At 46.6% G+C, this 16,284-nt stretch overlaps 1 protein-coding gene across 10 annotated transcripts in view; it reads right to left on the reverse strand.

The window, feature by feature from the left end:
• The window catches only part of PCSK6 (proprotein convertase subtilisin/kexin type 6), a 188,554-nt gene that overhangs the window by 133,987 nt on the left and 38,283 nt on the right, over positions 1-16,284 (reverse strand). For all 10 annotated transcript variants that reach the window (XR_013396028.1, XR_013396030.1, XR_013396027.1 and 7 more), the window contains exon 2: positions 6,939-7,043. Coding sequence is in view for 6 of the 10 variants with exons in the window: in XM_028850196.2 (XP_028706029.1) it covers positions 6,939-7,043 (105 nt within the window). In the remaining 4 variants the exon portion in view is untranslated. The remainder of the gene's footprint in view (positions 1-6,938; positions 7,044-16,284) is intronic.

A 16,284-nucleotide genomic window follows, 5' to 3' on the forward strand; every position in this document is an offset into this window, starting at 1 on the left:
AGAAACCCTAGAACTGTTTACAAAATGGTGCCAGCATGAGCATGATTTCTTTTTTCTTCCGGAGAGCGAGAGGCCCCACAACTTTCATCAGCTTTTCAAAGGGGCCTGTGATTCCCCCCAAATGGCTAAAAACCACTGAACCAAGCTAGACAGAGGCAGAAAGCAGATCAAAGTTTTCCCTGAGTGAGGGACCGGTACTACAGCTGTCATCTTCCAGCAGGGCAAGGGGACCATCGCCACAAGTGAGAGATGATTAAATGGTTTCATGAGAGCCCATCACAGTGAGGTGCCCAGGCCCACCTGTGGCGCTGCACTGGCTCACCTTGGGGTGGGGCTGGGGGAAACACCAGGCTGCCATGGCAACCACACAGCAGAGACCCAGTGAGTAAGCCTGGGCAGTAGAGGAGGGGGAGGAGGAACCGAAAAATAAAAGACATTCTAACTCAGCCTAGAAAGCCACCCCCACCACCACCTCCCATGTCATCCAGGCAGCTGCGAGCCCAGCTCCCTCCCCACTTCCTCACCTGCAGCCATAACTGTAACAGTGTAGAGACCATTTCTCGAATTCTTTCCATCAAAGTTGAATTACAGGTGCCAGAAGACCCCTGCTTAACGGTCACGAGAGAGGGAAGTCTTCGCTCTGCCGATGGTGGAAATGGGACGGTGCGTGTGAAAGCTCTTTGGGAAAGTGAAGCTATTCACTTGTAGGTTAGTTCTGATTTTGCTGAAAGGGGACAGAAGGTGCCCCTCCCGCTACTGCCCGCCACCCACCTCCACTCACTGACAACAGAAGAGGCAGCCGGAGCCCGGCTTCACCTATTGTTAGGGGCTGACCTGTGAACCCCTAAATTCTTATGTTGAAATCTTAACCCCAGATAGCTCACAATGTGACTGTAATGGGAGATAAGGGCCTTAAAGAGGTAATTACGTTAATATGAGGTCATGATGGGGGAGGGGCTAATCCAATCTGACCAGCGTCCCATGAGAAGAGTTGATTAGGACGGAGCCCCTCGCAGAGAGGGACAACCATCTGAGGATGCAGCAAGAATTCAGCCATCTGCAAGAGACCTCAGAAGACACCAACCCTGCCAACACCGTAATCTCAGTCTTCCCACCTTCCTAATTGCGAGACAATACATTTCTGTGATTGAAGCCCCCGCATCCTATGGGACTTTGTTACAACTGCCCCAGCTGACTAACAACCTATGAAGTCCGACGCTGCTCAACATATCTGATACCCAGTCACTGTCAGTACCTCTGTTATTTTAGCTCCAGCAATACAGGATACAGCTTTGTTGATTCAAACTATATTTAGGATTTTTCTATAATTTAGCTAAGGTGGGTCAGAATTTACTTCTAAAGTATTTACATAGAAAGAAGTTGCTTATGTTACACATATCTTGCTTATGTGAACCAAATCTGTGGAACTTGAGATATGCTTCAGTAAGCATTGTCTACTGCTCTCTGGGTAGCTGCTGGACTTGTAAGGGAGTAAAAACAAATGGTATGTGGCCTTGGCCCTCGATAACTTCCTGTTGCATTGGCAAGAGATGGGCTTGCATGCTTTGAACTCCACGTTCCTCTCTCCCGATGCATCCGCAGAGCACGGTCAGTTCGCCTTCCCATTGCCTCTCCTCTGGTTCTGGAATACTGAACACCCTCCCAAGCCTGATGATCCAGGTCCCCCAGGAACCACCTGCAGCTCCCCTGCCGACTCTGTCTCTGTCCCTGACAGATCCCAAACAAACTGAACTAGTCATCGTTCCCAACAAACACTGCTGTGTGCTCCTACTCCAGGGCCAGATCTAGAATACAAACATACTTCTGCTAGAAGAGCAGGCCAAGTCTGCAGCCTCTGAGCAGGCTTTCTGGTGGCAGGGATACTGGAGCCCAGAGGGGAAGGTGGGGAAGACAGCAACAACAGGGGAAGGTGGGGAGCCATCTGTGCAAAAGCTCTGCAGAGGGAAAAAGAGCGAAAGTCATCCAAGGAGGACTTTAAAGGCCAATGGTATCTGGGACTCAGGGGGCCACCAGAGACCAGAACAAGCAGGGTTTGGGAGGTGTAGATACAGCTTTGTGGCACCATCAGGCATGTATTTCAGAGGATCCCTCAGGAGCATGGGAGGTGACTGGCTGGGGCAAGGATGCCCATATGAGGCCAGCAAGGGGGGCAGTGCAGTGGTGCAGGCAAGAGATGACAGGAGCTGGGTCTAGGGCAGGAGACACAGGACATGGCAGGGCCGGGTTGTACAGGAGGTGGAGCAAGTGTAGCAGGGAAGGAGAGGTTACCGGCACTGCAGTGAAATGTGGATGAGTGCTTCCCTCTGAGACAGACTTGGGTCAGAGACAGTGAGCTGGGTTTGGGACATATTGACTTTGAATTGTCTTTGAGACATCTAAGTGGAAGGGCAGAGCATTCAGGTGAAAGAGTAAAATGGTGTCTTTTAAGGTATATTTACACATTCAAACTTTTTACCAATTCCTAGTAGCCATGCCACTAGAACCAGCTGGGTGGTACTTAAAATGTGAACAGCCAGCTTGTCACTGTCAATCTATCACCCTCATGGGGGAGCAGTTCACCGTCTCCATGTGGGCAAATCCACTGGGCCCTGGGCAGCTGCCTGGCCCTGCCCTCAGTCCATTACACAGTTCATCAACCCCTGAGACCAATGTGGTCACTTACTGTCTATGTGCTCTTGTCAGGAACTTTCTGTTTGTTTGCACTTTGAATTGCTCTAGCACACAAAACTGTTAGATAAAATTCCATCTGTGGTTAATGGAAAGATCTACTTCAACATTGCATCACTGCTGGAAGGAAACCCGAGCTTTGATTAAACTCTGGGGGCAAAGTCCCATCCTACAAAACAGAATGCCTTCTCTGGTCCTTGCAATCATTTTGCAACTTCTAAACTTTAAAGCACTGAAATGAAGCATCAAACCGAAGCCTCCTATGGCCCTGTAAGGAGCCACCAAGGCTCCCTCTTTACATCTTTATCCTTCCATTTCCATCACCAATCTGGCTGAGATCTGTAGGGAAGGAAAGAGCTGAACCCAAGTCATCATGCTAAAATGTAAGGTCTGGAAGACACAGGCAGCAACGACTAAGTATAAGCCAGCTTGGAACATAATCAGAACAAGTAATTTTAAAAAAATTTGTGAGCCCCTTCGGTGATTGGTCGACGCTTCTGTAATATCCACCCTTCTCCAGACTTTTGGCAAAAGAACAAGTTAAAAACAAATGCTTTCAGTTTGCTTAAATGACAAGCCTTGGAAAAACCCAGCGACCGATAACTGCACACTGAGAACACAGGGGCTGTTCCTCCAAGGCTAGGGCTGAGTAACAAAGCCATCTGAGCAAAATGGCCCTTTTCAAAGATGGCAAGAAAAACATCAAGTAAAGGTAATTAAGAATGCAAGGAAAATGACTGTACCATTCTGGTACAGGATCAGTGCAAAGAAGATGCCTAATAAGTGTGCATGCACACACACGTGCTTAACAAAGTCCTGCTGTTGACCCCCCCTTGAGTTTTGTTTTGCTTTCACAAATGTACATTCTATCTGCTTTTATGTGACATGGGGTGGATTGTAAATTCCATCACTTATCAAAGCACTTTTATACAATAGGGACTGGAGCTAATTAAAATAAAATACCGTCTGCATTTGATTGAACTTTATCCTAAGCCCCATAACATTCATTTCCAGTTTGGTCATTTGAACACAATGGCGGCCTTGCATTCCGAAGTTTCTGAATAATATTAAATCATCTTTCCTTTTGTTAATAATATTAATTACACAGCTCTCCAGATGTGAAGGTATCACAACAATGCTTTGCCAATGTAGGAAAATGTTCCGATGCGCTGCAATAAAAGATAACACTAAATACTTATATAAAACAGCTAATTTCACCAAATATTTAATTGTAATGACTGGGTAGAGTAAATATTAGTCAGACTGACAGCTAATTGATTTGGTTTGCATTAAAGCTAGACAAATTTAAACAGAGGTGTTTCAGTGGCGATTCTGAATTCATAATTCGTTCAGATGTCTGTGTGCTTTCCCCGGGGCTAACCATTTAATTAGAACTGTGAGAAACAATCAGCCAATCCTATGAAAGTTCCAGGAAGGCCTGGGATGCCCAGGCTGTTTACCTTTCTTCCTTTCTCCTTTCTTCTTTACTGGCAGGATGCACTGATAGCAGCCTTGCCAGCAGCTTATTAAGAAGCTCTGTGAAAAGGAGATTTTCACTTGAAAAAATTTAACTGCTATGGTAGCCTTTGCCTAGGAAGTCTCTATCCTTCCTTCTGCTGGCTTCAAGGAGACAACTAATGCCTGGGAATGCTTTACCTTCGGACCCAAACTGAATATAGGACTTTTAACACACCTCAAATGGGTCAATCAAGCAGCTCAGGTGCTGCAGAGAGGAGGCAGGTCCAGGGCATGGTGGCCCTCAAGCCCTCCACAGAGTCTGTCTCTGCTGCCTCAGCCTGCCTTGCTTATGCACGGGTCTTCCACTCCCATCTTCACTGAGGACTCAGCAGCACAGAGACCTGCTGGGAAGCTCTGCATCACTCAGGCACAGGGTCCGGCACTCAGCAGGTGCACCATTCATATTTTTGGAAGGAAGGGATGAGCAGTCAACCTGGGTACCTTTAAAAGTTTTAAAACAGTCACCAACAACAGAGGATGTAGTCAAAACACAGATTAAGTCTCCTATTTCGACTCTGCCTTAGTTCTAGCAATTAAGAATCTGCTTTATTAATTCTTGGAAGGCCTCATGGAAAGAAGACTAAGAAATCCACGGTCCCCGTCTCTTCTCAGAGCATGCCTATGAGAGGGGCTTCCTGCATGCAAACAGCTTGCTTTCGATGTAACTATCCGCGTGGTAGCAATTCAACAACTCAAAAGACTTCAGTTGAAGAATGAGGATGTTTCTTCACAAGGCAGATCAAGCGCTTGCTTAAAGTGAAAGTGTGGAGGGGTGCTGCATCGACCTCTTTTCTAGCTTAGAATTTCCTCCAAGATGACAGATGACAGTCTCTCAGCCTCACAGAACTCACGCTTCCTCCAGGATCAGCCTTTGCACCCTGTACAGAGGCCCCCCGCTGCTCAGTTTTCTACTGATCCACACTTCCCTAAGTGCCTCACTCTTTGGGAACGAACAACTACAATCTGGCTTTTTTCCTAGAGGATTAAATATACTGGCCCCTTTGAAAAACATTCCTTCATGTTCCATGGTGTAAGCACAAGTAGACATAATCTCACCCCCATGTGATGGGGTGAGATGGTGCATGTAAAGTGCCCAAGCACACAGTCATCCCTTAGTAAACAGTTAACTCCTTCCCTTGCTATGAAGGAATAATGGAATTAGCACAATGTTTTATATCTATCTCATTTGACTTATCCGTATCTATCTATCCATCCATTCATCCATCCATCCACCAATAAAACCAATCCAGAAATATATTCAAGACAAGTCTGCCTTTTCACAGCCCAGATCCATGGGTGAGCTCCATGAGGACCACTTCCTCCATGAGGACCAATCAAAACCCTCACCACTCGATGCCCCAGAGAAGGATAATTCAGGCACAGAGCCCAGAGATAGCGCATCTCTCCAACCAATCCCTGCTCAGTCAATATAAAAAGAGCCCTGATTGTCATTGAAGCAGGTGGGTTGGGGCAACACCAAGAACCCATTTTTCCATAAAAACTTTACTGTAAGTGTTTTCTGGAAATAGCTGAAATAGTATTGTGCACCGGTTAGGAAGCCCAAACAAACATCTAGCACATAAATTAACTTTTAAGAGAAGATGATTTCTGTGACCTAAAACTACGATTTACCAATGACCTCCGTTCCTTGTTGGGGCTGCTACTGCTTCTCAGGTGAACTTCATTTTCCTTCTCAGCACTCATCGCCCTGTGACATATCACATATCTTTCTATTTCCTGCTTTGTTTTCTGTCAGCCCCGCCGCCAGCTCCACGGGCCCTGGTGTGGACAGAGCCAGCCACGTGGCAGGTATTCCAAAAATACCGAATAATTGAATGCATCAGAGGCTCACTTGGCCATTTTAATTTTTTTTTTTTTTTTTTTGAGACGGAGTCTTGCTCTGTAGCCTGGGCTGGAGTGCAGTGGCCGGATCTCAGCTCACTGCAAGCTCCGCCTCCCGGGTTTACGCCATTCTCCTGCCTCAGCCTCCGGAGTAGCTGGGACTACAGGCACCCGCCACCTCGCCCGGCTAGTTTTTTGTATTTTTTTTTGGTAGAGACGGGGTTTCACGGTGTTAGCCAGGATGGTCTCGATCTCCTGACCTCGTGATCCGCCCGTCTCGGCCTCCCAAAGTGCTGGGATTACAGGCTTGAGCCACCGCGCCCGGCCCTTAAATTTTTAATCTTGATAAATATCTGTTGATTGGTATTTGTCAAACCTTAATTTCAAGTCTATGCAGAAAGGAAATATAATTAACCACCCAATAAATATGGATTATATTACAATTTAAAATGTTAGCTTCTTTTCAAATCACACTTGTTTTAATCCTGAAGATCATGTGAATCTTTGAGGAAAAAAAGTCGGTTTTCAAATTCATAGTAACCATTAACACCCATGTTATGGCAACCACAAATACATCCACCTGCCTGATCTCTAATTTCATTATTAAAATACTTGCTTGAATTGCTTAGAGTTTTTGTTTTATGGGTAAGATTCATATATGTATCTCCTGTAATTATTGTATTTTGTTGATTTTAGAATGCTGAGAGATCTTCACTCACATGATTGAGTTCAGATGGTCTGATATGTAGCTACACCTGTCTTATTGTAGTTAAAGTGAATGTGGAAAACTCATGTCTATCCAGAATCACATTAAAATCCAGACTCTGCCATTTTTAGGACCGTAGACCCAAACCCTCCAGCCCTTAGGAAAGCATTCTGACCATCTGTACCTGGGGGTCCATTCTGAGGAAAGTGTGAGGGCCTCTGCTACTCAAGGTCGATCTTTTAAAGGTTTTGCTGTGATAAAAATGGTAGTAATCTTCCAGGTTTCCAATCTGCAAGACAAGAAGCAGAATACCATCAATTAATAGTCTCACGAACAGCTTCCAAAATCTTCCAACCCACAAGAATCTCCCCCTTGTCTGAAGGGCTCATTCTCCCAGGGGAAACATACCCTCCACCGCACTGCTCCTCATATCTCTGGCATGTATGCAGTGTTTATAAACATGAAGGTGGATTTAGACACTCATTTTTAGATAAACAACACTAAGTCATATTTCCCATAGAGCACATACTCCACCACATCTCACGGTAAATTAATATCATTTAAAGTTTGGATTATCGTGGCCAAGTGTTTCAGACAGAAATGAATGTTCGTTTAGAGCCAAGCATCCCTGAAGTAGCTAAGTTGGTGTCAAGTCAGGTCTACACCAAAACATTCATTTATAAACAAATTCCATCCTCTCCACCCCATGGGTAAACTGAAATATCGAAGAATGAACACTCACTCTCAAGTGCAATGGGACAGCCAAAGAAAACACGTGGATCCATCTGCTTGGGGATTGTGAAAGGGTCAGACGAGAACATCTAAACCCCTGAGGTGTCCCAATTTTCTGCCAGGGGCAGTTTGTCAGGACAGATTTCAGCTTGAGGACAGGATGGAACCAACAGCAGCCCTGTGGCCCAGCCCCTGACCTTCAAGAAGGGCTGGCCCTCACTGTAGCACCAGCTCACCCTCACGTCTGACCAGGCTTGAGCATGGGGACATTATTATCGGAAGCCTGCTTCTTGGCTGTAGAGAGGTGCTAGTTGATCACCATCCTCCAAAAATGATTTTAAAATCAAGATGGACTGAATATCATATAGACTCTCAAGTTGATCTTCCCAGGCTAAACCATCCTAGTTTCTTTTCCAGCTTGATTAAAGGGTAAATTTAAGACTAATGGTCCTCTACGGCAGTTCTATATGATGATTACAAACATGGGTTTTGAGTCAGAACAATTTGGTCCAAACCCTCCCTACCTATCCACCAAGATTAGCCACGTGACCTTGGGCAAGGATATTTGACTCACGGGAATCTCAATTCCTTATGTGTAAAATGGGGATAAAGGTACTTACCTTTAAAAGTTAAGTAGGACTAAAGTCTACCCAACTCACAACTCCTTGGCTGCTCCCACCTCATACATAGCCATTTAGTCTGCTATGGTCTGACCTCAACAGAGTTGACTGGCCCAGGGGGAGACCTGGAGGGACTTGGATACTGTGAGTGGCCATTTTCACATCTTTGCACAAGAAGATAAGGCAGGAGTGCAAGAGAAAGCCTCCGAGCCCCTTTACTACCCTTCAGTTCTCCTTTCCAGCAATCCTGGTAGCCTGGGTGTCTCCTGTTCTTGGGTTTAGGAGACACCACTTTGTTCTGAAATAAAGAACTCCCTTTTCTACTTCAGCTTGCTCCAGTGTGTTTCTGTTGCTTACAACCATAGAATATCAAATACTAAGATAGTCATGAGGAATAAATAAGAATCACCTATATAGAGCCTAGTTTAGTGCCTAGAACCTAGTGGGCATTCAACAAATGCTGGTGGTCCTGGGAGCTCTCTCTCTGGCTCCTCCACTCCCCTCTCTGGGTCTGGGATGCTTTAGATTTTAGCCAAATCCAGGTCTGCATCTAATTTGACCCCTTCCCTCTGGGTGACCTGGGCTTACCCTCTCTGTTTCCTTATGAGACTAACAACCACCACCCTGAAGGGTTGCTCCAAAATTTGAATGAGATAGGTATGTGTGAAAGAGCTAGCTGAGACCCAACAGGTAGGTAGTAAGTGCTCGATACACTGTTTCCTGTAATTCTGATTCTCACGTTTTTCTGCCATCATAAACCTCATTATTTCTGCCCTATTTTTCTCACAAGCACTTTTATTTTTCTTCCTACATATAAGTCACCTTGCTCACTTCTTCAACAAAGTTAATTGCCACATGTGTCAAAAGGCTGCTCCTCACCCACTAGAGCTGTTATTTAGCAACAGAGGCAATCATGGAGTCTCAACTTGCAGCAGTGTTTAATCAACATGTTTGCTTATAAGCTGCCACCAACCCTGGGAGATATTACATAACTTTTGGTCTTTTAACTCTGGGCATTCAAGTCAATTCCGTCAGGGACATGGAGAAACTAAGAGTTGAATAAAACTTGCTGGCAAAGAAGCAGACTAATTACAGAACTGTTGACTCTTAGCAGGCCCATGTCAGGGTAGCCCTGGAAGCCATTCAGGGCAGTACCTGGCCTTTGAACGGCTAAGCCAGGCTTGGGGCAGCCACCTTTCCCCTCAAAGGCCAGTCCCAAAGCCATCCAGCCCCCGCCCCGGGGCAGCCATGACCATCCTTTGCAAAGGCCCCAGGGTCTGGGCTGATGTGAACTGTTCTCCATGAACGATCCAGGAAAGGCACAGACAGTCCCCAGAAAGCTGACCAGGCCAACCACCTCTGGAGGCAGCAGTGGCCAGAACTCCATTTGTTTGGACACTTATATCCTGCCTAGCATGAGAGCTGGGGGGATGGGGAGGGATGCTCCCACTGCAGGGGAGAAGGGGACACCAGCCAAGGCTGCTCTTGCAAAGCCAGCTGCAGAAGAAGCTGGAATCATACAACATTTGTCCTTTGTGACTGGCTTATGTCATTCAGCATAATGTCCTCAAGTTTCATCAGTGTTGTACCATGTGTCAGAATTTCCTTCCTTTTTAAGGCTGACTAATCTTCCATTATCTGCATACCTCACATTTTGTTTATTCATTCATCTATTGATGGACATTTGGATTACTCCCACTTCTTGGCTACTGTGAATAATGCTGCTGTGTACAAATATCTGTTCATGTCCCTGCTTTCAATTCTTTTGGGTATATATCCACCTACTGTTTTTTGATAAATTTTCTTGGAACATAGCCACACCCACCCTTTCCCTGCTGTTCATGGCTGCCTTCCTACTACAATAGCAGAGTCGAGTAGTTGCAACAGAGATCCTAGAGCCCACGAGGATAAAATAGTTCATATGTGAACTTTGAAAAAGAAAAGGTTGCCAGCCTGTGATGTACAGCATTTGCTGCTGAGAGTATCTGGGGAGTTCACCAAAGTCTCTGATGTCAAGCATGGGTTCTCTAGGTTGGGAAGTGGCGGTCCATACACTGAGTGACTCTGCTGATAAACAGGTGTGGCTGCAAGCCTAGATCTTCAGCATCTCATTGAGTCTCTGAGCCGTGCTTTTTCCATAAACCTCCTGTCAGATGCTCCAAGAGGCCCCATCCTTCTGTCTGACTCATGTGATCCTGCCCTCTGCTCTCCCCTCGAAACATTAGGCAGCAGGTCAGGAGCGTGAGGTTTTCATCATGGGCAAAACCAGTGAAAGAACCAAGGGTGACACAGCAGGAGGCAGGCGCAGCTGCCCAGGAACACAGGCCCATTGAAAGTCTCCTCAGCCCGGATGATGCTGCATTTATGATACAGCCATCGCTGTCTCTCCTCCTCCCCACCCACCTAAGCCCTTCTAGGCTTCTCACCTGACCTACCACAGCAGGGTCCACCCCAGGTATGAGGAGGTCCTGCCCCTCCCCAATGAGGGAGGCTGTTCCTTCACAACTCTGGGTGCCTTCATGGGGAAGGGGGACAGGATTCGAGGCTGTGAGGCCCCCAGGCTCACACAGGGTCACCTGCGGGGATGTGGCCACTGGCCTGGTTCAACATGAAGGACACCTGGCTGCCCTCTGGCCCTGACTCACAGATTAGGGTGTGAGAAGGACCCACAGAGATGTCCTCATTTCACAGATGAGTAGACTGAGGCCCAGGGAGGTTAAGACTATGTCACACTGTGGGGCTCCCAGTTCCTAAACCAGTAGCCTCCCCATTCTGCTCACAGACAAGCAGGTGACAAAATGTGATACTAAATGACATATAGATACACAAGTAGGGTTTAAAATGATTGCCACACTTTCAGGACCTCTTCAGGGTCAAATGGACAGGGCTGGACTCAGGAAGGAGGCAGCCTAAAGACAAAATTCCAAATAATCTTCCAGGGAAAGTGAGGTTCTTTTTTTATCTGGCATTTGCCCTGATGGCAGGTGTTCCTCCCTGCTCAGCAGCCTGGACATCCTGGGTGGCTGCTGCTTGGCTGTGGCCTCGGACACTGTCCACACCAGGCGCTGGCTCTGCTCCTGTGCTCACAGCTAATTGACTATGCACCACTTCTCCAGCCAGTGCCTGAGCAGCTGCCTTTATAATCAGGAGTGGTGGCTTCCACAGATTGTCACTATTGGAGGGTCATGGCAGCCTCCTCCTTCCCTTGATTATAGACGAGAGGCACTGCCTCCACCATCCCAGGCTACTTCCCAGTCCTGCTCAGCCCCGTGTCCTCCCCTGACCTCCACCTGCTCTTCATCAATGAATCTGACTGCTAGTCTGCAAGGCATTGTTTTTTTAATGTCATAACATGAAATTTAAATACGTTCTTGTTCTCTTTCGTGCCCATGATATATTCACAATGAATTAATTAGAGCCCGTCTCGTGCACCATTCAAGAAAATAAACAATTTGCTGAATACAGGATGCTCATGTTTCTTTACTCAACATTGATAGGTGATTACATGCATTACTTGATAAAACTGGTAACATCGTTAAAACATCATTACAAACCTTGCTAAATGTTCTTGACCAGAACAATGGGAGAAATGAGATCAAAGAACTCACAGTGAAGAGAGTTTAATGTAGTGTAATCCTCTTTAACAAGATGATCTGACATTTAAAAAAACATAGGTAATATGTGTACATGACACAAAATATGGAAGGTACAAAAGGGTACAGAGTTAGTAGGGAACAGCAATCCCCCCCTCCTTCACCGGTCCCCCAGCCAGGGTTCCTCACTGTTGCTGAGTGCTTCTGGCTCATTACAAGAGCAGCTGATGCTTGCCGGGCACACGCCCCACTTCAGGCAGCAAGCTTGGAGTGCAGATGAATGAATAAGTTTGATTTTCATAACAACTGTAAGGGGTAGATGTTATGACTGTCCTCATCTTACATATGGGGAAACTGAGGCACAGAGCAGTGAAATTGTTCAAGATTCATTTAGTCAATGAATAGTCAGGATTCTTCACTGTTGAACCTTCTGCCTCTTGGCACAGTTAAGACTGTTAGTTGCCATGGGGGACTTCAGGCACCTTGGTCCTTGTCCTTTGCAGCAGGTTCTTTCCCAGAGAACCAGTACCCTCAGCATGTGTGCACTTTCCTTCATTTCAATAAGGAAGTCATGGGAGATCTATATTACGTTTCATGTACACATTATTCCATTATGTCCGTAAATGAGTATGTGTGCATGTGTGGATGTATAGAACGTGTGAGTGTTGTATACACGTGTACACATATGCAGATGTGTGTGTGTGCGCGTATGTATATGGATGTGCAAGTGTTTGTATACAGATGTATATATATGTATACAGTCATGCCTCGGCATCAGTGAGGGACTGGTTCCAGGCCACCCTGCAGATACCAAAAATTGACAGACGCTCAAGTCTCTGATATAAAATGGCATCATATTTGCATACAACCTACACACATTCTCCAATACTTTAAATCATCTTTAGTCTACTTATAATACCTAATACAATGTAAATGCTATGGAAATAGTTGTTATACTATATTGCTTAGGGAAAAATGACAAGAAAATAGTTTATACATCCACCATACATTTTTTTTCAGGTTTTTGACCTGAGGTTGGTTGAATGTATAGATGTGGAACCCATGAATAAAGAGAGCCAACTGCATATGTATTCAGGGGTGTGTGTGTGTTTGTGTATATACATGTGTATATACATATCCAGGTGTGTGTGTTTATGTAAGGTTCATAAACAAATGACTGTGAAACATACCAGGTGAGTCCTTGGTTTTCCCACAGTTCTCACATCCAAGTGAGCATCCTGGGGCCACTGCCAGGTTGCCCTAACTCAGAACCCCAGATCTCTGGCTCACCACCTTGGTACATGTCAGATTCACCCGAGTAGCCTAAGCAACCCCATGTGGGTGTGGGCTTGGCTCCAGATGGATGCTCTGGTTCCAGAAGTCTGAACAGCCACTGGGCAGGTGGGTTCTGAAACTCCCCCACGAGAGAAGCTGAGCTGTATCCAGGAACTGTATCAGATACCGAGAAGGCAGGCCCAGAAGGCTGTTTCTTCATTTCCTGCCAGCCAATCCCGGGTCCTTCCAGGCTCAGCTCAGCATCATCTCCTCTGGGGAGCCTCTCCCGCCCAAGTGGGTTCTAAGCACATTGCCCCATAATGGCTGAGTCCTCCAGGGGCTGGGCCAGATCCGCACCATCTTTATCCACTGGCTCCTGGCAGGACCCCTAGGTCAGCACATAACTTCCACCACACTAGAGCAGAATCAACAACACTGTGCACCCTCACCATCCTGCACCCCAAACCTTTCCTCTTGAGGCATTCCTTGTCTTGGTAAAAGCTACCACCAAACCTTCCCAAAGTGGGCTCTTACATGGCTCCCAAACCCACTCCCCGCGTCGCACCAGCCCTACTGCAGGCAGCCCCATCCCTCTGCTTGGACCCTTGCTGGCCTCTTAGTCTCTCCTGTAGCACTGCACTGACATTCCCACCCTGATTCCTTCTTGTCTCAGAGGGTACATGACCAGCCAGGACCCCTCTCCAGCCACAGGCCTGGCCCTGCCCACACTGTCCTCTTTCGTCCAGTGTAAGAGGCCCTGCCCTCACTCACTGTTTCATGTTCCTGTGCTTGCTCAAGTCCCCTCACACCTACAAGACTAACTCCTACTCTGCTTTTAACCATCATCTCGGCTGTCACTGACTCCAGGAAGCCCTCCCAGACCCCCAGGCCCTGTCTGCCCAGACATGGCTATCACACCCTTCATCCTCCCTCCCTCCACCATAAGCCTTCAAGAGCAGGAGCTACATTGTCTGTCAATCCTTGGGGCCTGGTTGTGTCTGGGACACAGAGGAGCTTGAAATCTGCCTGGTGAAACGAACAGACTTCTGTCTCCAAATGACACTGGGAGGATACACAGCAGGTCTCCCCCCATCCCACCTGTGTCCAGCTGTCCAGTGAGGCCCCACGTCCAGAGGTGGGGTGAACGTGCCCCCAGTGCCCTCTGGCCCAGGCTCTGCTATCCTGTCTTTAAGCTCTCTCTCAGTCCCTGTCCCAGGACAGCACTGAGGTTGGGAGGAGGCTAAGGAACCAGGCAGACCACCTGCCGGCTGTATGGTCTGGGCAAGACCCCCACTGGCCTCTCTGGTCTGAGGACTTGAGGCAGGCAAGGCCTTCAACTGGCACTCCCTTCAACTGGCCAGTGCCCTTCATTCATGGCATGCACCAGCCATGAGAAGAACTCTTGGGCACAGGTGTGGACGAGCAAAAGCGGCTTGTAGGGTCACATAAGGGAGGGGTAGGAACCCGCACGAGAGGACAGGCCTGGCCTGAGGTTTACAGAAAGGGCCTCCCCCATCATGTCTCTTCTTTAAATGCGAGTGTAGCTGGCTTCAAACAAGATCTCAGTGGGTGCTGCAAGCTCGCTTTCACTCTGCCAGAAGAGACTTAATGTTTTTTGAAGATCCTGAGGCATGGAGGAGGAAAGCCCAATCTACTCTAGTATGTTTAATTTGCAGCAAAGTCATCGAGAAGCATGCCGAATCTACCCCAAATGACATCAAATAGTTCCAAAGGTCCATCCGCCCACTCAGCTCTCCAACGGACGTGACTGCAGACACAGGTGCAGTTCGTAGCCCTTGAGCAGGCTGCATTGTTGGTGGGGATGGGCTGGCTAAGTGCATACTTTGGTAAGTCTGCAAAAACCCCACCCCACCTCCCCAGGCCAGCCCAGCCAAACCCTGCCACACAGGAACAGCTGATAAGCAGCCACGGAATGTCTCAATTCAAGGCCTCAGTGATGAATGGACTGTAGATGAGGCTTCTGACTTTGCAAAAAAAAAAAAAAAAAAAAAAAAAACTGTACTTTATCACTCCCAAAGCCTGCCCTTGGCTGGAAACAGATGTTCCAAGCCCCGTCCGCTCTGCAGCTGCAGCGTGCCTGCTTCCGGAGCCGCTTGTCTGTCTTCAGGGCCGGCATCTGCCGAGGGCCTTGGCTTTGTGGAAAGAGTCTATGTCTAAAAGTCATGGTCGTCTGAGTTCAGTTATATAATGTTATTGATCCCAGTTGGTTCGCTTAAGAAAAACACAACTAATTAGACTCTATAAAAACCTACACACTAAATTAATTCCGTATTGCTCTAGTGACTTCCGCCTGAAAAAAACGTTATAAATATAGATGACCACTGGACCTATATTTAGCCAGCACTGGGTTACCTGGCATTTATAATTAAGGAAGTCCAGAGAGAGAGAGAATGGACATTTTGTTGTTATTTCTTAAAGCGTTTTTTAAAAACTGCTTCCCATTTCAGTCACATATACACATAGCAACATTCTGTTATTGCAATAATTACAATCCTGACCCAAGTTAAGATGATTGCACAATTTCCCAGTCTCCTAAAATTACTTTCTTCAACACATATCCACCCAAACTATGCAATTAAGCTGCTCAACATCCTAAAAATTCCTGAGAAATCATTAATTTTTACTTAGCAAACTTCATTTTTCTCTTCCCTTAAGTCGCCAAACCAAATGGTCTGGCTTCGGATGAGAACCCTTAATTTCTACATGTGGCCTCAGCCTATATTTTCAATGTCTACAAAGAGCTACCTGAAAAAACTCTACAATCCTTACTTTGAATATCTCCATTTTAAATCATTTCCTGGTCAAAGGTTTCTTTATGACCGTCTAGAATTAGTTGTTTTACCAGATTCCTAAATCCAATGCCTCTTGAGTATTCATTTTTGTTTGGTTTTGTTTTAATTTAAAAATAAACTGTAAAACTCTTCTTTTTCCTGAAAAATTCCATTCTAAAGCCATCATATGGGGAAGAACATAGTGTGTGCGGGGTAGGAAGATCTGGGGTGGCCTGGAACAAGGCATGGCTGGAACCCAGAAGGTAAGGAGGGAGCCCACACTGGGGAAAGTAGAATCGGAGCCCATGGGGCCTATGGGTGGGAACAGGCTACTCTAGATGTAGATAGATAACCAGGGTGTCCGCTGGATAACCAGGGTGTCCGCTCAGGGAAAGTGAAGACAGGACATGGCAGATTGGTTACCCACAGGGGACGGACGGAACATGTTACTACATTAGGGGCCATTGCAATTGGTAAGAGACCAATGGTAATTCCCTGGTGTCTGCGGCTGCACTGCA

Source organism: Macaca mulatta, chromosome 7, assembly GCF_049350105.2.
Source record: "Macaca mulatta isolate MMU2019108-1 chromosome 7, T2T-MMU8v2.0, whole genome shotgun sequence".
NCBI classification, from domain to species: domain Eukaryota; kingdom Metazoa; phylum Chordata; class Mammalia; order Primates; family Cercopithecidae; genus Macaca; species Macaca mulatta.